The sequence below is a fragment of the Mesocricetus auratus genome, unplaced genomic scaffold (genome assembly GCF_017639785.1).
Source record: "Mesocricetus auratus isolate SY011 unplaced genomic scaffold, BCM_Maur_2.0 Super-Scaffold_100022, whole genome shotgun sequence".
Lineage (NCBI taxonomy): Eukaryota > Metazoa > Chordata > Mammalia > Rodentia > Cricetidae > Mesocricetus > Mesocricetus auratus.
The window spans coordinates 35,496,738-35,519,954 of NW_024429203.1; the positions used below are offsets into that span (position 1 = coordinate 35,496,738).

The 23,217-nt window shown below is 41.4% G+C and overlaps 1 protein-coding gene and 1 long non-coding RNA gene across 5 annotated transcripts in view; one reads left to right on the forward strand and one right to left on the reverse strand.

Annotated features, from left to right (window-relative positions):
- Positions 1–20,714, forward strand: part of Sin3a (SIN3 transcription regulator family member A) — a 59,908-nt gene extending 39,194 nt beyond the window's left edge. For all 4 annotated transcript variants that reach the window (XM_040730161.1, XM_040730163.1, XM_040730160.1 and 1 more), the window contains exons 15-21: positions 1,259–1,832; positions 4,198–4,367; positions 9,479–9,652; positions 12,844–12,936; positions 14,107–14,201; positions 17,845–18,052; positions 19,643–20,714. In XM_040730161.1, coding sequence (XP_040586095.1) covers positions 1,259–1,832; positions 4,198–4,367; positions 9,479–9,652; positions 12,844–12,936; positions 14,107–14,201; positions 17,845–18,052; positions 19,643–19,873 — 1,545 coding nt within the window. In that variant the 3' untranslated portion in view covers positions 19,874–20,714. The remainder of the gene's footprint in view (positions 1–1,258; positions 1,833–4,197; positions 4,368–9,478; positions 9,653–12,843; positions 12,937–14,106; positions 14,202–17,844; positions 18,053–19,642) is intronic.
- Positions 20,715–21,879: 1,165 nt separating this feature from the next.
- Positions 21,880–23,209, reverse strand: LOC110340791. The gene is made up of 2 exons (XR_002382608.2): positions 23,078–23,209; positions 21,880–22,182 (listed from the first exon to the last, which is right to left on the reverse strand). It is a non-coding gene; the product is annotated as an uncharacterized LOC110340791 (long non-coding RNA).
- Between the last annotated feature and the right edge of the window lie 8 nt (positions 23,210–23,217).

Below are 23,217 nucleotides of genomic sequence, written 5' to 3' on the forward strand. Positions count from 1 at the left end.
AGCTTTTGATTCCTGGTCTACCATCTAACACCTAAGACTCACTGTTACACTTAGTTCTTCCTCTTCTTTCCTAATTTATCATTCTGCTTTCAGTTTACTCCTTCTGACTCCTACTTCTTCCAACAAATATCTTGTATTTGTGGAGACCCTCTTGTCTACGTCAGCTTACAGAGTGTTGGTAATCCCTGTCACTCTGCATGCTTACCAGGAGTGTAAATAGTGCCAAGAGTCAGAGGTAATATGACCTGTCTTAGGAAGTAGGAAGCTTTCTTTCTTTTCTTTTTTTTTTTTTTTTTTTTTCTTTTTTTTTTTTTTTTTTTTGCCTTTACAAGACAGGGTTTCTCTGTATTGTTTTGAAGGCTGTCGGTCCAGCCAGGCCTCGAACTCACAGAGATCCGCCTGCCTCTGCCTCCCGAGTGCTGGGATTAAAGGCGTGCGCCACCACCGCCCGGCCAGGAAGCTTTCTAAAAGTCCTGAGTTTTAAAGAAGAAAAATAGTGAATGAACTTTTACACTTAATCATCTGTTTCACCATGTTAACCTTCATGTGACAAACTCTACCCTAATATAGAATTTTAAATACAATTTTCTTAAATCATCAATATCTAGACGGTACTCATTTTTTTTTTATCAAACACATTGCCATAGTACCTATGAATATTTGGATGAGAGACAAAAATTGTTAAGGTCAATTCCTATGTTTCAGATTGGGTAATCACTATTATGTCTCTGTCTATTTTGAGATGGGATCAAAATACATAAGCCCAAACTGGCTTAGAACTTGTATCTTTTCTGGCTTCACCTCCTAAAGGCTGTAATTATAGATAGGTACCACTGTGCCTAGTTTCCATTATAGTTAATAATAAAAAATGCTGCTGGTATAGTCTTTTTTGTTTGTTTAGTTTTCTTTCTAGAGACAGGATTTCTATGTATAGCCCTGGCTATATCTAGAACTTCTACTTGCCGTTTTTAGACCAGGCCGTCCTCATTCAGAGATCTGCTTGCCTCTCTGTCAAGTGTTGAGATTAAAGTGTGCACGCCTTTAATCCTAGAACTTGGGAGGCAGAAGCAGACGTATTTCTGTGAGTTGAGCCTAGTCTGGTCTATAGAGCGAGTTCCAGGTCAGACTCTAAAGCTACAGAGAAACCCTGTCTCAAAAAAAGGTGTGTACCACCACCACCTGGCATTGCTGATGTAGTCTTCTTGTAGGCTTGTCACTGTATACATGTCACACAATGCTTTTGTGTCTGTTCCATCAGAGACAAGAACAGGCTACAGAAGAGAATGCTGGCGTACCTGTTGGCCCACACCTCTCGCTTGCCTATGAAGACAAACAGATTCTAGAAGATGCTGCTGCTCTAATTATCCATCATGTGAAGAGGCAAACAGGCATTCAAAAAGAGGACAAGTACAAAATCAAGCAAATCATGCATCATTTCATTCCTGATCTGCTGTTTGCTCAGAGAGGTGATCTCTCAGATGTGGAAGAAGAAGAGGAGGAAGAAATGGATGTAGATGAAGCCACAGGGGCGCCTAAGAAGCACAATGGTGTTGGGGGCAGTCCCCCTAAGTCCAAGTTGTTATTTAGTAATACAGCAGCTCAGAAGTTAAGAGGGATGGATGAAGTATACAACCTCTTCTATGTCAATAATAACTGGTATATCTTTATGCGACTACATCAGATTCTCTGCTTGAGGCTGCTGCGGATTTGTTCCCAAGCTGAGCGGCAAATTGAAGAAGAAAACCGCGAGAGAGAGTGGGAACGGGAGGTGCTAGGCATAAAGCGAGACAAAAGTGATAGCCCTGCCATACAGCTACGTCTCAAAGAGCCTAGTGAGTGCTTAGACTGTTGACTTTCAGAATGTATGTAGGGTGGATGACTGGTTTCAAGGCCTCATTAAACTTGCATCTCCTTTAGATTGGAACTAGGGTTCATATCCTGCCTCTACAACTTAATTGGTTGTGTAACCTTCCTTAAACCCATGAACCAATAAAATGGAGGCAATAATTGTTACTTTATGGGGTTGTTTGAGGGTTTAGGGGAAAGATGCATACATAGCACCTTGTGTAGTACCCAATTTATGAACACACAGGGTCCATCATTAGCACTGTGTACATGTGAGGGATGGGGATTCATTGACTAAGTTAATAAACAGTGTTTCAGGTGAGAAGAAATGTCATAGTTCATTCCACAACATATAAATTCCTCATAATTCATGTTTATGACAAAGAGGAATGTTCTTAGATGTGTTAGCAAGCTTCTCTTTAATAGACTTTATGGTTCATCCTAATATTTTCTGAAAAGGAATTAGGACTTAAAATGGTGTGAGACACAGCAGAGGGATAAAGAGGAAAGGAAAGCCCAGGGGTCATGGAAGGAACTATATACTTTATACTTTATGCCACACTGAGCTGCCTGCTTCCAGATAGCAGTTTCGTTCTTAGCTAGGTATTTAACCTGTGATCCAGATGCTTCCTCACAGGCTTCTTTTCTGTGCTGTTCATGAAATAGTAAATAACTATTGTGGGAAATCTTGTGTACAATCCTAGTTTCTTATCTGTTAAACTAATGACACCAGGAATCTATTTGAAAAGCCTTTATATGTATTGGACCTAGCTTGAAAGAAACAACTTTGGGGCTTAAGTGTGGTGATTCCTTGTTTCAGGAGAAATTACAAATACAGTGATCAAATCTGGGCTTGAGAACTGTTAACCTGGACTTAGGCTGCAGTAGTTTGTTCTTAATTGACCATGCCAGTCATGGCTGTGGCTACAAATCTGTGGTTTGAACTCTGCTTTATTGTAGCATATTTTAGAGGCTACTTGCCTCTCTTCTGGGCTTAGACAAGTGACAGTCTGTGACAAAACTTCAGCCAGCAGCTTGTTTTAAACAGTAATTGTTCGTTTTGCCTGTCTGAAAGTCCACCCAGTTTTTGCTTAGCTAGATATTTTTTTGTTTCCCCTTACAGATAGGTGGCCAGTTAATCAATGGGAAGAGTTCCTTTTGTAATTACCTTTTTATAACTTTTTGTTGCAGTGCAACATATATGCAAAAAGGGACACAAAGAAGAATTTTTATGTGGGGTGTGTGTCTGTGTGCAGAGAGGCTGGAGGACAACATGGAGTATCTGCTAGTATCTTACCATAACTCCTTGAGACAGCATCTCACTGAACCTGGAGCTAGGCCAGTGGCCAGCCGTCAGCACACCCTAATGCTTCTCTCCCACCCCATATTGCTGAGGGTACGGGTGGTAACAGCCAGGTCTTTATATGTGTGCTGGGGCCCCTTTTATGTAGGAAGTGTTCTTACCCACCATACCATTGCCCTTGCCCCACAAATAGATTTTTATGGCTCTATAAATTTTTCTATAGTGGGCATACTTTAGTCAAAAAAGAGAACAAGGAAAGCAATAACACTAAGACCCAGTAACCTTCTTAGGCCACTATTTTGATTTCTACCTTTTGGGGGTGGGGCAGTATTTGAGAGAAGATTTCCTGCTATAAAATTTTCACTGTCCAGGAACTTGTTATGTAGTCTAGACTGGTTTCAAACTCAGAAATCCTCTTGCCTTAACCTCCCTGGTGTATAGACATGTGCCACTATGCCCAAGTTGAGGTTAGTTTTTGAACTCTGTATAAATGGGTGCTATTTTAATAAGTTCAGGTGATCCCATTCCTGGTTGCTGTCTCTTTATAAGATTCATTCCAGCTATTGGTTGAAATGCTTCATGTGCAACAAATACAAATCATTTAATGTAATTTGTGATTAACTGTTTGGTGGCCAATAGGCTTCCAAGTGTTAGCTAGAATCTACCTATGTCTATCTACCTTTACTTTCTATTAGTCTTCATTGAAATAGCTTTTTGAGCAAATGTCTCCCTTGAGAAATGGCTTGTGTAAGTGGAAGAGCAGCAACTTGAAGAGCCCTCTTGGGGTATTTTGCTCTTGGGTGGCGTAGAACTGTTTTGGAAGCCAATGTAAGAAGTTACAGTCACTTTATTCTTGACTGGGCAGTGCTGGTGATTACAGCCTCCTATCAGATTTCATCTCTGCTTAAATTGGGTTGAATCAAACATGTTTTGTGTATCTGGTGTTTGTCCTTTCAAATGCTGTTTAGGCCAGCTATGGGATTCCCTGCTTTTTGTTCTTGAGCTTTTCTTAACAGAGTGAGGTCTTACCTGTCTCATCTTTCCTATAGTGGATGTTGATGTAGAAGATTATTACCCAGCTTTCCTGGACATGGTGCGGAGCCTGCTTGATGGCAACATAGACTCATCACAGTATGAAGATTCACTGAGAGAGATGTTCACCATTCATGCCTACATTGCCTTTACTATGGACAAACTAATCCAGAGCATCGTCAGACAGGTGAGGGGGTAGGACTGCCAAGAGAAGGCAAAATTTCTATGGGACAAGGACAGCAGCTTAATCATATATCAATGTTTATAAATATATGTCTCTGAAATGGAAAGGACCAAGTTAAAGTGAAGTCTGTTGTGTGACTTTTCCTGGGGAGACAGTGAACAAATATCTCTTTACCCTTCATGATACACTGACAGAAAACCAAAGAAAAATTTCTAATCAAATCTAGCTTAGTGAACCATTACACTTATTGGCATCACTTAAGGAACATGAGTAACCAACCCAAAGGCAGCCACGTCATTGAAAAGCCCTCCATACATACTCAAGCCTGGCTGACAATTCACTGAAGCTGAATCCTTGGAGCTCTTGCACAGCTAGGAGGCAGCTTGACCTATGGGGGAGTGTCTTCTCCCCAGATATTATTACTACTTTTATATGAGGGTACGAAATTCAAGGTTATCCTCAACTACCTTCTAGGCCAGCCTGGGATACATAAGACCCCTTGTGTGTTGGGGGATGTTAATTCTGACTTTTCAGGAGCTTCTGGAATTTTCTGTTTCCTTTACCTCCTGAGCCTTGTACATTTTATTTACTTCCCTAGTGTGGTGTTTCTGTTCAGAGGAAATAGCTGGACAACATGTGTTTGTCCTGTGAACAAAGTATGACTCTTTCAGCCTTGGAATTGGATCTTAGTTGTTCTCGGTGTACCATTGCAGTAGTGTGACCCTCCTCAGAACCTGTCCTAAATGGCCACTTATAGAGAACACAGGCGTCCACTTCTCAACCTTTTCTGAGAAGGAAGCAGAGATGTAATGTTGCCTTTTCTGTAGAATGGTGATTCTGTTCGCCTTGTTTAATATTAAAGTCTTTATAATGCTCAGCCCACCTCATTTATCTGATACTCACTGTGTTAGGTTTGTAGTTGCTTTTACGTTTTGTTCTTGGAAATTTTAAATATGTGGAGTTATTTGTGACAGGAACTCAGTATATAGCATTCATTGACTGACCTAAAACTAGTGTTATTTCTGTGCCAGTCTCCTGAGTTGCTGAGATTACAGGTGTGAGCTATCACACCCAGCCAATATCATTCTTCCTAATTGTATTGTCCTTCTGACAGGGAGGTTGTCAAAGACTTCCTACTAGTATTCTGAACTCTCCTAGAGGATCAGAGTACTCAAATTCTGTGAGCTAAATAGATGGAAAGTGCAAATTCTACCCTGGAGTCCACACTACCACTGTTCAGGGAAAGGCTTAGAGTTCCCTTGAGGAAAATACTGACTTTTGCAAAGAACCCTTGCTTTTTCCTTGGCTTTGGAAGGAAACATGCCTTTGTATGCTGTACTGTAAAGAAAGCTGCGTGTAATTGAATCTTGCATCTTACCAAAAGTTGTTAGCCAGATAACTGAAAGATGGAAAGGTACTAGGCCTTCCCATAAGGGGTCTGGGTGGTGATTGATAGTCAGCTTTCCTCATAATTTGAGAGACAAATCCCTAGTGATCCCCTAAATGTATATGAATTACCAGCTCCATTTCCCCATGTATGTTTATGCATCCAACCTTACTATTGGCTACAGCTAGGAACAGTCTTAAAATGAATTTTTCATAAACCTTGGTTAGTTTTTCAAATAGAATTCATTTATTTAGAATCTGGTTATGAATGTATGGTTAACACTATCAACATACTTTTTGGTTTTTCGAGGCAGGGTTTCTCTGTATTGTTTTGGATGTCCTGGAACTAACTATTGTAGACCAGGCTGGCCTCGAACTCACAGAGATCCACCTGCTTCTGCCTCCCGAGTGCTGGGATTAAAGGCGTGCGCCACCACCACCCGGCTCAATATACTTTTACTCGGGAGGCAGAGGCAGGCGGATCTCTGTGAGTTCGAGACCAGCCTGGTCTACAAAACCTGGAAAACATGAGTTTCCTCCAGAAAACCCAAATCCATTTGTTTTTAAGACATGTTCATCCTTTCCCTTCCCTTGTGGTCCCCTATAGTTCTATTCTGGTTGAACAAGTTTCAAGGTCAGACCATATATTTGTCTTAACTTTTTCAGGCTGGGGCTTTGTTTAGCTCAGTTGATGAGTTAATTGCCAGCCATGCATAAAGACCTGTGTTGGATCTCCCAACACTCCACAAAATGGGTATGGTATCATACATATAATCTCAGCATATTTAAGGAGGAAGCAGGAAGACCAAAAGTTGAAGGTTATCTTCAGCTACATAGGAAGTTCAAGGCCAGCCTCTGATACATAAGACCTTGTCTTAAAGAGGTTTAACTCTCATTAGGCAGTCTCAGATAGCTTAGCTACAGAGCTCAAATATGTTATCATGTTAGGACCTGACAAGGGAAGCATCCCTTCATCCTAGACATCTCCATTCTCGTGCTTCTCTGCCTTCTCCAGCCCTCTTGAGATGTCAAAACCTCTGGCCTTGGTATTACCCAGCTTTTCTTTTCATTTCTTTTTGGTTTTTCGAGACAGGGTTTCTCTGTGTTACAGCTAACTGGCCTTGAACTCAGAGATCTGCCTCCCAAGTACTGGGATTAAAGGTGTGGGCCATCATGCCTGGCTTGTGTTACCCAGCTTTTCAATGCAGGTGCTCCTCTATTAAAAAAAAAAATCCCTCACACCATCCCTATATCATTTAATCATACCAGATGAAAGGTTTAATATAGGTGTGTGTGTACATACCCCCTAGTTGTCTCTGGATTTATAGTGCTGCCATTTCCAAAGGTTCTGAGAGAGGCCAGATACAAGAGAGGATATGAATAGGAAGTCAGTGGTGCATATTCCACTTTAACAAGGTATAAGTCAGGAGGAGCATCTTCATGGTATAGAGTTCATGTCTTGAATAGACTTTTATCTTGTCCTCTTTCTGCCCCATTTAAAGTGAAGCTATTACTGTGTTACCAAGTCATAATAAGCCTTATTTTAATGGTAATGTCTAGATCATTTCTACTTCACAAGGATCATTTCTTCCTAAAAGTAGAATGGCTTAGTGGCTATGAGACTATAACAATGACTAAGTAAAATAGATTAATCAATATTGAAATTAGCATTTTTGCTTCCCTGTTTTTAAGGATTAGTTTGGTGTTAGGGACTAAACAAAAGACTGTCTTACTAGGCAAGCCCTCTACCACTAAGCTAAATAGATGGATACCCCAGTCCTAACTTTTATTTTTTTTTCTGGTATTTTTATAGGTAGGGCTTCATTTCACTTGAGAGAATTGCTGTTTTTACATTTATGTATTTCGTGTGTGTGTGTGCCGTGTGTACACATGAACGTCAGGGATAACTTAGGGGTGTGCATTCTTCCACCATGTGTGTGCCGTGTGTACACATGAACGTCAGGGATAACTTACAGGTGTGCATTCTTCCACCATGTGGATTTCATGGGTTAAACTCAGGTCATCGGCTTGAGGTCAATCAACTTTACCCTAAGAACAGTGAGGAAAATCAAAACAGAAATCGTGGCATGGGGATGGTGCCAACTGTAGCACTTGCCTAGCATATGTCATGGCCTGGGGTTGCCCCCAGTAGCCTGTGCATAAAAGGTTCAACTTTCTAGGGTTGTTAATATAAGTCACCAAGTCTAGTTAGCCAGCTGCAACCGCCTCCATCCACCCCTCACAAAAGGGTTTACAGTTTTCAACCACATTTAGCCGATATTGAAAATAAACGATTGGGGGCTGGAGAGATGGCTCAGCGGTTAAGAGCACTGACTGTTCTTCCAGAGGTCATGAGTTCAATTCGCAGAAACCACATGGTGGCTCACAACCACCTTGAATGAGATCTGGTGCCCTCTGCTGGCATGCAGGCAGAAGACTGTATACACAATAAATAAATAAAAATATTTTTAAAAAAAGATGTGGGCATTCTCCTGAAGCCCCCTTTAGAAAATAAACGATTGAGGCAAAGGATGTACATTTATATGGTCCTGGGTTTTTTCTAAGCTTGCCTCGGGGAAAAAAAGAATTAATATGCACTGTTTAAGGATTACACTTCTGCCAAATATGGAATAATCAGTGGTTTGCTGGTGAGAAGTTGACCCTGGGTTAGGAGCTTGACTTCTAATTCAGACTGTTCTTTAGTTGAGCTCCTGGGGACAGGTAATGAGCAGACAGGGTTCCTACCTAACTCTGCTTTCCTGGAACTCACTATGTAGACCAGATCGGTCTTGAACTCAAAGGGATCCACGTACCTTTGCCTCCTGAGTGCTGGGATAAAGGCATGGGCCACCACTTCTGGTTTATGCAGCAACCTTCTTAAGTTTCAGGTTTTATACAACGATTAGGAATCCTAGGTAAGGGCTCAGAAGTTACAAGTGCTTGCTATTCTTTCCAGAACCCACATGGTGACTCATGGCCTCCTCTAACTCCAGTGTTCTCTTCTGGCCTCCATAGACACACAAACATGGATAGTATAGCTCACACACTAGAGGCTCACACACAATGAATATAAATAAAAATAAAATTTTTTCAAAATCACGTGGATCTTGTTTTCACAGTTCTCTCAGGCACCTCTCCACACCCCAAGTCTCATGAGTTTTATTATTTAACACAAAAAAAAAAGAAAAATTTCTTAAAATCTCTCCCATTCCAGCCTGTTTTCCAGAGTATTTGTGGGTTGGATAAGAAGTATATGTGAAAAAGCAAAATTGTGCACAATTTAAAAACACATGCAAGTGGGGATACAATGATGGAACCTGACATGGGGGTACACATCTGTAATTCCCAAACTTGGAAAGTGGAGGCAGGAAGATTAGTACTTCACGATTATCCTTAGCTACATACTGAGTTTGAAGCCAGCATAGACTACAAACAAAAACAAAAGCCAGTTAACTGCAAAACATTTTTTAAAGATATTTAGAATGACATTTTATTTACTTAGCTAGGAAACATGAGTGGAAAACATTACACCACTGAGACTTGATTTTGCTTTTAAATATGAGTTTTCTTTTGAAGTGTTCATAAAGGCAGGAGATCCTGACTTGGTTATTTTCAATGAAAGCGATAATGCTTAACTTTGCAAATTAAAACAAAATGTTTTAGGTTGAATGACTAGAGGATGGGTGAACTGCTCTCTTGACTCATGGCTGGCCTGTGCTTTGTTCCAGCTGCAACACATTGTCAGTGATGAGGTCTGTGTGCAGGTTACTGACCTTTACCTGGCGGAAAACAATAATGGAGCCACTGGAGGCCAGCTGAATACTCAGACATCAAGGAGCCTTCTGGAGTCAACGTACCAGCGGAAAGCAGAGCAACTTATGTCAGATGAAAACTGCTTTAAGGTAGGACTTGCTCATGTAACCAGCTGCTGCTGCTGCTGACATTAGTTTCCAAAAATAAGTCTCCTGCCATTCATTCACACTCACTCACCTGTTTCTATTGTGTGTTTGTGGTATGTATGTATGTGTGTGCACAAAGTCTGCTTCAGGGAGGTATACACCTTACAGGTTTTGTGCCCCCCTACCCCTTTTTCTTGATATAATCTGGCTATCATTGGCCTGGAGCTCATTGATTTTTCCTTTGGTGGGCTGTCTCTCCAGTGCTGTAATTATGAGTCAGAGTTATACATGAGTACTGGGAATCAAACCAGATCCCCATGCTTCTTTGCAGCAAGCACTTTACTAACTGAGCTAGCTGCTCAGTTACTTTTACTGAATTTAAAAAAATAAGCAAAATACAAACTTTGTTAGGCTCAGAGCTTTAAAAAAAAACTATAATGCTTTGTAAATATTTCTTGAAAACTGCTTATGTGTAAAATCTACAGATCACTATTAAAAACATGTAGTAGATAAAAATAAAGAAATCACTTACTTTTTTTTTCTAGAAATAAACTTTGATATTCTGGGCTTTGGATGTACTTTTTTTGTTTTCTTTATGTGTGTTTGTCTGCATGTATGAATGTGTACTATGTGTGCGCTTGGATCCCTCTGAGGTTGGAAGAAGGCATTGGGTCTGCTGGATCCACCATGTGACCACTGGGTCCTTTGCAAGAGCAGATGTTCCCAACCATTGAGCTGCCTGTTCAGATTCTTTTAAATGCACATTTTGAAAGAGTTGGCTTAATTACTCATTCCCCAGGATAATCAGCATAATTTTTACAGCTACCTCTTCTCCCTTCCCTTTTCCCTTCTGTTTTTTCTGAGACAAGGTCTAGGTATGTAACACAGGCTATTCTTAAGTTATAGATCCTCCTTCCTCAACCTCCAGCGTGCTGGCATTACATTGTAGATAAGACCTCTGTGTCTGGCTGTATTTCATTGGGATGTAAGTCAGTTGTAGACTACTTGGAAAGCCTTTGTGAAACCCTGAGTTGTTCCCATCACACATCTGTAATCCTAGCACTCGAGATGTTAAATTAGGAAGATCCAAAATTTGAGGTCAAGGCCAGCCTTCTCTACATAACAAATTCCAGGACAACCAGGGCTACATAGGAGAACCCTGTCTCCAAAAGATAAATAAATAAACCCAGCTTATTATGGTACTCTGGGAGCTGAGGTTGGGCTGTGAAGTGTTGATTTACTGGCACAGTATATAATGTAACGTGTTTTTATTCTTACTGGTTTTGTTTGTCTCCCTTAGATTTGTTTTAGGTTAGCTATATTATTTTTGGTAGATAAAGTTTTAGGAACAGGTTTTTTTGTTTTTTTTTTTTTAATAGCTTCTCTAAAAAGCCAGTCAGCTTTCATCTAGTTGCATTTGCCTGATTGGTAGCCTGGCCTTTCACAGACAGTATCCTAAATTCTTGTTCTTTCTGTATGTAAAGAAGATTGATAGTAAGTTTGCTTTTTTATTTTTACCTTTTAACATACAGTCAGATTTAGCTCAGGATGTCCTCAAACTACTTATTTTATGTGGTTGCTTTGCCTGCATGTATGTGTAGTTTGCCTTTTTTATTCCCATTAGACAGAGTTTCTCTGTAGCTTTGTAGCCTGTGCTGGAACTTACTCTGTAGATCAGGCTGGCCTTGAACTTGCAGAAATCCACCTGCCTATGCCCTCCACACCACCAGTGCTGGAATTTAAGGCATGTGCCATCACTGTCCAGCATATGTGTAATTTTCTAATCTGCAGTAAACTGAGTTAGGACATTGAGAGAGCCAAGGCTCCAGAATAGGACATCTGTTGGCAGATCTAAAATATGCCATGTGACTGCCTTTATCAATGTATTGCTTTTATAAATGAAATATTTTTAAAGCCACGTACATATTACCAAATATTAGCATCCAGAACATCAGTTCAAATATTATTAGTGCCATTGTAACACTTGGCTTGTTTGTGGCTCTATTTTTAGTCCAGGCTCGTCTGAAACTATGTGGGCCATACTGTTGGCAGTCTTCTTGGTTCACCTCCTTTGTGCGCCATCACACCTAGTTCAACAGTACCTTCTAAAGTGTGTGTGTGTGTGTGTGTGTGTGTGTGTGTGTGTGTGTCTGTCTGTCTGTCTGTCTGTCTGTCTGTCTGTCTGTCAGTCAGTCTCTTCTCCCACTGTGTGGCTTTCAGGGTTTAAGCACCTTTACCCTCTGAGCCATCCTGCTAACCCAACAGAACATTCTTTTAATTTCTTTTCATTTTTCATGTTTGAAAATTTTACACATGAATACTGTGTTTACATCATTTCCACTCTTATTTCTCCTGTGTTCCCTTCTCACTTGCTCTCAGACTCATGGCCTCCCTTTTAGTTTTCATTGTCATGTTTGTGTACGACCACTGAGTCCATTGGTGTTGGCTGATACATACATACATTTTTAATACCACCACCTGGGGTAACCTATCAGGGTTGGGTTGGAGAAATAGGCTCTCTCTCTCTCAACAGCCATTGTAACTCTTCCATTTAATGGTGGGTCTTTGTGAAAATGTCCCCCTCCATGTTAGAATACCAGCTGATGTTATTATGCGGGTTCTTGTTTAGGTAACTCTATTTTTGAGATTTCGTGAATGTGACTTCCCTGTTACATCCAGGAGATGTCCTGGTCTTCTGGCTCTTAAAATCTTTGTTTTCTATCAGTTGCATCAAGCACCCAACGGTCAGTTTTTCTCTGCATTTTGACCAGTTGTGGATCTTTGTAGTAGTCCCTACCTGCTGCAAAAAGAAGCCTCTTTGATAAGGAGTGAGAGTCCCACTTACCTGCTGAGCTGGGGTGTGAGCTGTGTAACCTTAGCAAACAGTTACTAACTTACGAAACATTGTTTTTAGATTTATTTTTGTGTGTAAAAATGTTTGTCTACCATCTACATGCAATGCCCTCAGGGGCCAAAAGAAGGTGCTGTATCCTCTGGAACTGGAGTTTACTACCATATGTCAGTCAAACCAAGGTATTCTATCCAAAGAGTAGCCAGGGCTTAGCAGCTTTTCAATATCCTCGTTTCTTTCTTTGGAGCAAAATTTTAATACCTTTCCACCTCCAGTATGACAATCTAAGTTCATTGCCCTGGATATTTTGTTTTGTTTGTTTAAACTCTACTTCTATTTTCAGCTAATGTTCATTCAGAGTCAAGGTCAGGTTCAGCTGACAATTGAGCTTCTGGACACAGAAGAGGAGAACTCAGATGACCCTGTGGAAGCAGAGGTATGGGCAAGTACATTTCCCATAGACCTTGCCTGGCTGCCCTGAATTCTCAGGGCTGTAGCTCCATAGGGTTTCTGTGATTATGTTTTTAGGATTTACTTTCTTTTTATTTATTTATTTATTTTTGAGGCAGGTTCTTTGTATAATCCTGGCTTTCCTGGAACTTCGTCTGTAAACCAGGCTGGCCTCGAACTCAGATCTGCCTCCTGAGTGCTGAGATTAAATGCTTGTGCCACCACCACTGGTTTAGGATTTATTTTGTGTGTGTGTTGTGTGTTTTGGGTGTTGGGAACAGAGCACCAAGGGCTCTTAACCCTTGAGCCATCTCCAGCCCCGTCATAGGTTGTTTGAACATGTTTAGCATGCAGGTCATTCCAACTATGTCTGTTCGTACTCACTTTGGAGGCTACAGTGGAATTCGCTGTCAGTGCCTCCCATCCTCAGTAAGTATGTTTGACAGCTTAACTTTTCTTGTGCTTGTTTTTGTTTTCCTCTAAATGACTATAAATAGTAAATGAGGTGCTTTTGTTTGTTTTGGGGCTTCATTTGGTAGAGTATCATGTTTACTTTTTAATTGAGTTATAAATGAACCCAGGAATTTCTTTAAATTTTTGTTTGTTTGTTTAATTTTGTTTTTCAAGACAAGGTTTCTCTGTATAGCCCTGACTGTACTAGAACTGGCTCTGTAGACCATGCTGGCCTCGAACTCACTTGAAATCCGCCTGCCTCTTTCTCCCAAGTGCTGGGATTAAAGGTGTGCACCATCACTGCTTGGCTGTAAGGATTTAGTTTTGATAACTATCTCAAATGTACTATCTTGCTGGCTAACAGAATTTAAATATGTATTTCAGTACCAAATAACAAGCTTGTTCTTTAGGGAAAGGGCATTAATTTTTAGTTTTACAGTTCTGGGGTTCAAAGGTGAACCCTTTACCACTGAGCTATAACCTCAGTAACCCCCCTTTTTTGGATAGGATCTTTTCATATGGCTCTCACTGGCCTCACATTTGCAGTTTTCCTATCTTAGTCTCCCAAGTGCTAGAATTACTTTTGTATACCACAACACTAGGCTATTTTGTTCTTAAAATCTGTAGTCTTTGGACAGTTGTGGCAGGATTAGACTCTTGATGTAGCTATTTTTATGACCTTTTCTTACATTTCTCTTCCTAGCGTTGGTCAGACTACGTGGAACGATACATGAGTTCTGATACTACGTCTCCTGAACTTCGAGAGCATCTGGCACAGAAACCAGTATTTCTCCCAAGGCAAGTCCACAGTTACCTCTGGTGGTAATACGTACTGGTCACTGCTAGGGTGGGGCGGGGTGGAGGGCAGCTTTAGATTCTTGATTTCCTATATTGTTTATCTGTTACGTCTGCTGAGAATGGTGTTAGCGAGTTTGTTTGCTGGCTTACCTGTAAAATCCCCAGCATTCAAGAGGCAAGAGCACTAGAGAGCCTGTAGTCCTCACTCTGTTAGATGGAGGGTGCATCCATGATCAGTGACTAGCAGGACTCAGCAACTACAGTTATCACAAGAAAATACAGAACAGAATTAGCAAAAGGAAGAATTCAAGGGAGCTAGATACAAGCTTCTAAGAGTCCTCTCCCAGCAAAGTCATACAAGCAAGTCATACAGTTCCTTCAAACCAATATTGTGTTTGGAATGCTGCCTCCCAGAGATGCTCATTAGCCTGAATGTCAGGATTTTTATTACATGCTGTTGATCCCAGCACTGAGGAGGCAGAGGCAGGCCTGGTCTACAGAGTAAATTCCAAGAGAGCCAAGGATACACATAGAAATGCTGTCTTCCTGTCTTGGAGGAAAAGAGAGACTTTCTTCATGGCTTGTACTAAAATTCCAGACAGAAGAATAAATAATTTAGGTTCTATGAACCACTTTTGTGGTTTGGGAATTGTAGAAAGGGCCCCCAAATCTCTTTTAGCTGATGTGTAATTCTTTTCTGTATAGAACTTTAAATTTTTTCCCATATACAGGCAAGTTTAATGCTAATCCTCTGATTTTGAAAACTATTTTAGAAGTAGAAACTGGATAAGCCAGGTATGTGGTTTATACCTGTAATAGTGGTACTAGGAAAGTTCCAGCACAAGCATTGCTGGGAGTTCAAGACTAGCCTGGGCTACATACACCATACTGTAGACAGAAGGTTCTGTCTTGCCAGTTCCACAGCCCTTTAGCCCCAAATAAACACACAAGGCTGTATATTATAAACTGTTTGGCCAATAGCTCCGGCTTCTTACTGGCCAGCCCTCTTTTAATCATTAACCCATTTCTGTTAATCTCCACATGGTCTTGGGTTCCCAGTGATGCCCAGGTCTCTTGTTTCCTTGGCAGCTACATGGTGTCTCTCTTGAGACTCATTCTCTGCGTTCCTCTTCCCAGAATTCTAGTCAGATAAGCCTGCCTATACTTCCTGGCTGGTTACATCCTGCCTCTGTCTATTGGCTGAAACAGCTTTATTCATCAACCAATAAGAGAAAACATACAGATACCCCCCCCATTTCATCCTTCATGTAATTTCTTAGCTTTTTTTTCCCTAGAGAGCAGATGTCTTATCTATATCTTCTGGTTTATATTTCTACCTGAAATTAATATTTGAACACAGTAATTGTTCATTTTTCTCTTGACGTTTAGAACTCACCAAGTGAATTTTAGATTTAGGTAAACATTAGTTATAGTGAGCAATTTTCCATTAATCTTTCAGATCATACTGGGGAACTTTGTTATAAGTATACAATATAGGCAAAAATATAAAAATGAATTAAATTTGTTTTCTAATTTAAAATACAAAGTAAACATTGATGGGTTTAACCTCAGTGATACCCTTTTATAAAGAAAATCAGAATAAGCATGACTTTGGTTTTTGAGACAGGGTCTCACTATCTAGTCCTGGTTGTCCTGGAACTCACTAGGTAGATCAGGCTAATCTCAAACTCAGAGATCCACCTGCCTCTGCCTTCCAGACACTGGGTTTAAAGCTGTATGTCACCACACCCAGCAAAGCATTTTTTAATAGAGCTAGATTTTTGTTTGCAGTGCTTTGTCTGTCTGCTGAGGACGTAGATAGGTATATGCAAGTACATACGTACTTGTGTCACAAAGCACATGTTGAAGTCAGAGGGCAGCTAACCTGTGGGAGTTGCTTTGCTTCTATGTGGTTCCAGAGCTTGAACTCCATTTGATGCGCCTGTCAACAAGTGCCAAGCCTCCTCTAGCCCTGACTCCCTGCCTTTGGGCCTTTATACATTCTTAGTGCTTGAGTTCTCAAGAAAACTTTGACTCATTGTGATCATGCTGGCTACAGTTGCTGTGTTAGAGATTAAATGAGGATGTGACTCAGTTAGAGTGCGTGCGTAGTTTGATCCCTAGGCTGTATAGATCAGTGTGGTGGTGCTTGAATTCCAGCACTCATGCAGGATGACCAGAAGTCAGTTAGAGTGCGTGCGTAGTTTGATCCCTAGGCTGTATAGATCAGTGTGGTGGTGCTTGAATTCCAGCACTCATGCAGGATGGCCAGAAGTCAGTTAGAGTGCATGCGTAGTTTGATCCCTAGGCTGTATAGATCAGTGTGGTGGTGCTTGAATTCCAGCACTCATGCAGGATGGCCAGAAGTGAGACCAGTGTCACAAACAAACAAACCACGATATTAAGCCCACTATGTTTTAATACATGATCTCACTGCAGAGCTGATTTAAAACAAAAAAATGTTCACGGTGATGTTTTATATTTTCTAAACCTTTTTAATATAAATGAAGAATTGTGGCCTTGCTTGTGCATGGAGCTATAGAGAGTATTTTCAGACTTCGCAGGTGGTTGTGGGTCCTGTTCTTTGACGAATATTCTCCAAGTGGGTGACCCAGATGGTAGAAAGTGTTTGTTGATCATGCCTGATAGACCCAGATTCCATGGTGAAAGGAAGGAGAGCAGATTCTCAAAGGTCGTCTTCTGACTCCGTACATATATGTGTATGCACTTGTGCATGCACATACACTATGTTTTTTTAAACATTTTACAAATGGTAATATGCAGTGTCTATGAGCTTTGTATAGCATTAGCAGTGGTTTGTCTTGTGCCTTTAGTAAACTGTTTCATAGATGGCTGAGTAACTTCTTCATATGATTCCCATTTTATCACAGGACACACTAAAAAAAAGTGGAGATGGGGGCTGGAGAGATGTCTCAGTGGTTAAGAGCACTGGCTGCTCTTCCAGAACCCAGGTTCAATTCCCAGAACCCACATGATGCTTCACAATCATCTGTAACTAGTTCTAGGGGATTCAGTTCCCTCTCCTGGCTTTGACTACAGTGTACGAACATGGTGCACAGCTAAAATACTCAGAAAAATAAAATAAAAACAAAACATTTTAAAAAAGACATAAGATTTCATAAACAGTGTGACAACTTCATCGTGTCCATTTTTTAAAAAAGTAAAACCAGCTTTGGTGTCCATTCATGGTCAGAAAAGAATACAAAGGTTTCTAAGTGTGGTTTGTAGTATATAGATACCAGTAGGACATCTCTGGGAAAGATGTTACGTAGACCTTCGAGTAACTTTCTGCTACCTAGTTTAGATGAGGAACTCCAATTTAGAGGCAATGAGGGAATAAATTGGGATACTTTGCTCTGTAGCTGTTAAAGAGAACAAGACAGATTTGTGTACTGCTCTGGAAATAGGTTAAATGAAAAATTGAGAATAACACATAACATGATCAAGGTTGAGAATTCAAGTAACTATATGTGTAAATTCAGTGAAACCACTGCACATTTTTATGTATGTGTATCTAAAATCATAGTAGGTAACTCTTGAGGCACATAAAGAAACATTTGATAGGAGTCATGGGGCTCTGTAAACAGATGTCTCTCAACCTGAAGGGCTTTCTGCTTTGTAGAAATTTGCGACGTATCCGAAAGTGTCAGCGTGGTCGAGAGCAACAGGAGAAAGAAGGGAAAGAAGGAAACAGCAAGAAGACCATGGAAAATGTAGAGAGCCTGGATAAGCTGGAGTGTAGGTTCAAGCTGAACTCCTATAAAATGGTGTATGTGATCAAGTCAGAGGACTACATGTACCGGAGGACTGCTTTACTCAGAGCTCATCAGGTGAGAGTGGTGGTGGGGTTTTCTGCATTTCCCCCAGTCCTACTGCACCGACCTGGTATATTTCCCTTTTTTCCAACTTGTTCCTGGAGCACACAGTTGTTATGTAAGCAGGTGTGTTTGTTTCTAAGGATCTTGTAACAGTATCACAGACTTCATGGCTTAAAGAATAGAAATTGCTGGGGATGTATAGTTGTTCATGGTAGAACACACCCAAGGTCTTCTTGGCATTGTCCCCAAATACCTGCTTTCCACACATACATTCCGCATCTTGAGGTACTGAGAAAGACCTAAAACCCCAAGACTTATATGTCAAAATGTGTTGGAATCTTTTGAGGCCCCTATGGGGGAGAATAGCCATTGGTGCTGTACTCTTAGTATTCCTGGGTCATTCATGGCTTTTCTTGTTTGTCTGAATAAATGTCATTTTGAAGGATGGATGTGTGGGGTGAAGGCTTCAGAGTATGCGCTATAGAGCTGGTAAACACCTGGTGTTATTTTCTGAAAAGGCTTCTCTGGGTGTTTACCTTTCAGACAGTTTCTCATCTTTTGTTTGTGGGAACACTGTTTTCAAGGGCTGTCTTACTTGTTACTTAGCATATGTTGCAGCAGGCACTGGAATACTGTCCCAAACTAGGGCAAATGAAGAAATAAAAGGGTCAAGGGAACGGACATGTGGGATTTCATTAACGGCTTCTCCAATACAGGATACCTGAGACCTAAATAACAAGGAAGAGAATTAAGGGAGAAGCGTTTTCTATGCAGCAGAAATGTTAGGTGCCAGGCTGGGAAGAAGGAAAGGCATTGGCATCTAGTGAAAATAAAAACAGTGGTTCAGGGTGTGAGGCCTATAGAGAAAGGAGACATTGTGCAGGTGTGAGGATAGGCGACGTCACAGTGGTCTCAATGGCCCAAGCTTTGCATTTTGTTGGACTTACTGGGACCCCTTTGTTTAAATTTGTTTTGTGTCCTTGTGCTTTTGTGAGTGTGCATGCCACAGTGAGAGTGTGGAGGTCAGAGGATGAGCTGTAGGTCACGTCTCACCATATGGGCTAGGTGGAATACAGGTCATTATCCTCAGTGCCGGGTACCTTTACCCACTGAGCTATTTTGCCTACCTGCCTTATCTTAGTTTTTCTTTTAAAAGATGGCACTCTACAGGGCTGGAGAGATGGCTCAGTGGTTAAGAACACTGGCTGTGTTCTCTTGTAGGACTTGGGTTCAATTACCAGCATCCACATGGCATTTCACAACTGTTTGTAACTCCAGTTCCAGGGGATCCATTGCTCTACTGGCCTTCACAAACACCAGGCACATGCAGGCAAAATGCCCACTGTACACATAAAGTAATAAAATTAGCCAGGCATGGTGGCATAATTTATTTAATCTCAACACACAGGAGGCATAGGCAGCCCACCTCTTGAGTTTGAGGTCAGCCAGAGCTACATAGTGAGACTCTGTCTTGAATGAATGAATGAATGAATGAATGAATGAATGAATGAATGAATGAATGAACGAACGAACGAACGAACGACTTTCATATTTGACGGATTTGTCTATTTATCTTTTCTCTCTCTTTTACTTTGATTTTAGTCCCATGAACGTGTAAGCAAGCGTCTGCATCAGCGATTCCAGGCCTGGGTAGATAAATGGACCAAGGAGCATGTGCCTCGTGAAATGGCAGCAGAGACCAGCAAGTGGCTCATGGGTGAGGGGCTAGAGGGCCTGGTGCCCTGCACCACCACCTGTGACACAGAGACTCTGCACTTCGTAAGCATTAACAAGTATCGTGTCAAATACGGCACAGTATTCAAAGCCCCTTAACTGCAGAGCCAGCGCAGGTAGCTCAAAGGTGTGTGTGTGTCTGTGTGTGTGTGTGTGTCTGTGTGTGTAGGCATGTGTACTCACACACTGAAGAACTGGGGAAGATGCCTTTCAAGCCACCAGTGCAACCTGGCACCAAGCAGGACCGTGGATGCACACCTTAGGAAGCTGGAACTTGGCACTTTTCCCCACGGGTACTACCCTGCCCAACAGGGAGTGAAGTCCATGCAAGCACAGAGACAGGCAGCTTGCTTGCACACACCAGCAGAGCTCAAGCTAGAACTATGACCTGACCTTACACGGGCAACCAGATGCTGTCACCATTTGGACGGATAGAGGTGCATTTAAAAAACAGATGGACTGTAACTAAAGGTCACTGCTCCTCTCCCTACCCTGAAGAGGCGACGGGGAGACTGGATTGGACCACATCTCCACTTGAGCACATCTGAGATCCCCTGTTAGATTTTATCTGAGACCTGCTGTTTGCCTTTGGGATTGATACCTTGTGGATTTGGTTTCTGAGTCCTTGCAGCCCACCTTCCTCCGTCTTCTGGTTCTCAGCCTCAGCAAGTTCCAGCCAGTCCTCCTTTTTAGCTCCTGTGGGACTGTTTTGTACCTGCTTCTTTACTAGTCTACCCCAGTGCCATCCACCAGCTGTTCTCTCTCTCTCTCTCTCTCTCTCTCTCTCTCTCTCTCTCTCTCTCTCTCTCTCACACACACACACACACACACACACTCTCTCTCTCTCACACACACAATTTTAACCTGGATTTTCTTTTTTGTAAATAATGTACATACTGTCAATTTTTTATTAAAGGAAATATGCTTTGATGTGCTAGCATAAGTGCTCTAGCTTCTTGTGTACCATAGAACTATGTGGCTTCAGATTTAGTACTTATAAAGAGATGTACAAGACATTTATTACACTTTTTACCAAAGGGAGATACCATTGTAGTACTTTTATGTAAAATTTGTCTCCCCCCTTTTCTTTTCCCTTTTTTTTTTTTAATGTAAATAAAGCTTGGTTCTTAAGGAAATACGTAACCCAAGTCCCTTGTCCTCACCAGAGAGCTATTGTAAAGTAGGGACTGGCTTTAGTTTCTTTTCCAGGTTACAAATAGGATTTTGTTGTAAATAAATAGGTATTTGCACGTGTCAAATCAACATATATCAGAAAATGGTAAAAGTGTTTGCCACACAAGCCTGACAACCTGAGTGATCTCTGGGCCCCACAGTGGAAAGGGAAAGGTGATTCCTTTGGCCTCCACAAGTGTCCTCTGGCACTTGAGTATCTGTATTCTAGTACACTCACCACACAGGCACTCCCAGGGTTTCTGTTTTTCTCTCAATTTTCTATTTTTCCTTACTGGGAATGAGGTAACAACTCAAGATATCAAGTCAAAGTAAATGTATCTAGTTGGAAGGGAATGCATTGAATATACTGCTTAGCAACAGCAAATAAAGGTAACACAGGCATTTAATCTCAGCACACGAGGCAGACAGGGTTCTGTGAGTCCAAGGCCTGCCAGCCAGGGCTACAGAGAAACCCTGTCTCAAAAAAAAAAAAAAGAAATTAAGAAAAATACATTTGTGTGTGTGCAAATGTGGAAGTCAGAACAACTAAGAGTCTGTTCTAAGGATGGAACTCGGGTTGTCAGGCTCGCCTTAAGTATTATCTGTGCTGTTTGTCACCTACACCAGTCTATATAGTCTCCATTTTTTAAAAAGTTACATAAATTGACACATGAGTGTTAGGCATCTTCTAATATGGTTGACCTGGACTTGCTGAACATCAACGAACTAGTTAAATTTTCTGATTAAAAGTCCCTGGTACCTGGGCCAGGGAGATGGCTCATCTGGTTAAGGTTCTTGCCTGAAGACCTAAGTTTGAGTCCTGGACCCCAGGACCCCATACGGTAGAAGGAGGGAGCTGTGCCCCCCCCCAATGAAATGTAACAATGTTTTTTAAATTTCAGGGGGAAAAAATGACTCCTGAGTTTTCAAAATACAGAGTGAGCTTTTATTTATCTGACACAGGGTCACACATAGCCCAGGCTGCTTCAAAACTCCAAAGTTCTGGGAACACAGGTGTTTTTGTCACAGTAGGGCAAGACACTCTTGAAGGCAATAAAATGCCTAATTAACAGCATTGTAGAACCACGGCTGAGGCAGTATGTCCGGAAGACTGAGTCTGATTTCCTCAACCACAGTTCACCTCTGCTCCCTCAAGACCATGCTGCCTAGTGAAAACGGGTCAGAGTAGAGGCGGCCTTGGTTGTTGCTACCAGTGCTCAAGTCTTAGCACCTTCCTGCAGGTCAGGAGAAAACGTCCTTGTGACCAATAAACCAGGGAACTTTGGTCAAGGTTTCACAAAGCAGAAAGTTACGTTAAATGACATTTGAAAGTCCATTTTTTGAAACGGTCTTTTTTTCTTAAGGTTTTATTTATTGATAGTCCATTTTCATTCATTTATTTATTTTTGATTTTTCGAGACAGGGTTTCTCTGTACAACCCTGGCTGTCCTGGAACTCGATTTGTAGATCAGGCTGGCCTTGAACTCAGAGATCTGAGTGCCTCCTTTAATCCCACCAGTGCTGGGATTAAAGGCTTGTGCCACCACACCTGGCACTTGGTTATTTTTCTAAGTAATCTGAATTTGAAATGCAAATCCAGTTATTTTCATTAAAACAGGCTGATTAGATTTCTCTTGTTTTTTTCTTGTAGTGATTTTACAGATACTCTGGTAAACGGTAAAGCAGGAAGTTGGCTTAAAACTTCTCTGCACTTGTTGACCTGCTTCATCAGGTCAAAAGTACATTTAGCTTATGGATGGCAGTGATGTATGTAATAGAGGGAGGATTATTGGGGGTACAAAGCCCCGTTTCCCTATCTCGATGCATTGCTGATCCATTTGAACACACCAGAGGCAGCCTTGCGCCTTTCCTATTATGCAGTGCTCGACTGAAGTGAAGCGACTGGAAAGCAAATTAACTCTTGATTGGCCCTACATCTTTTTCCAGGACCTTCCAGGGATTCCATCCATATTCCTTGCCTTTCAGAGTCTTTAGTAGCCTAGGCTCTCCTCAAAATGCTGTGTTGCCGCCGATATCCTTCAATTTACACTCCCGCCTCCATGAACCCAGGACTTCCTGCATCCTAGGCAAGCCCTCTCCTTACCGAACCACATAATAGCTCAAACTTACCATTTTATTTAAGGACAATTTACTCAGCTGTCTAAACCGCGAAGGCGCAGCTTCCGGGTTTCACCAGATTGGCTCCCCAAAGCCAGCAACTTACAAAAGCCGCTGGTGTCCCAAGAAAAGCTGCTCGGGTCAGGAAGGTG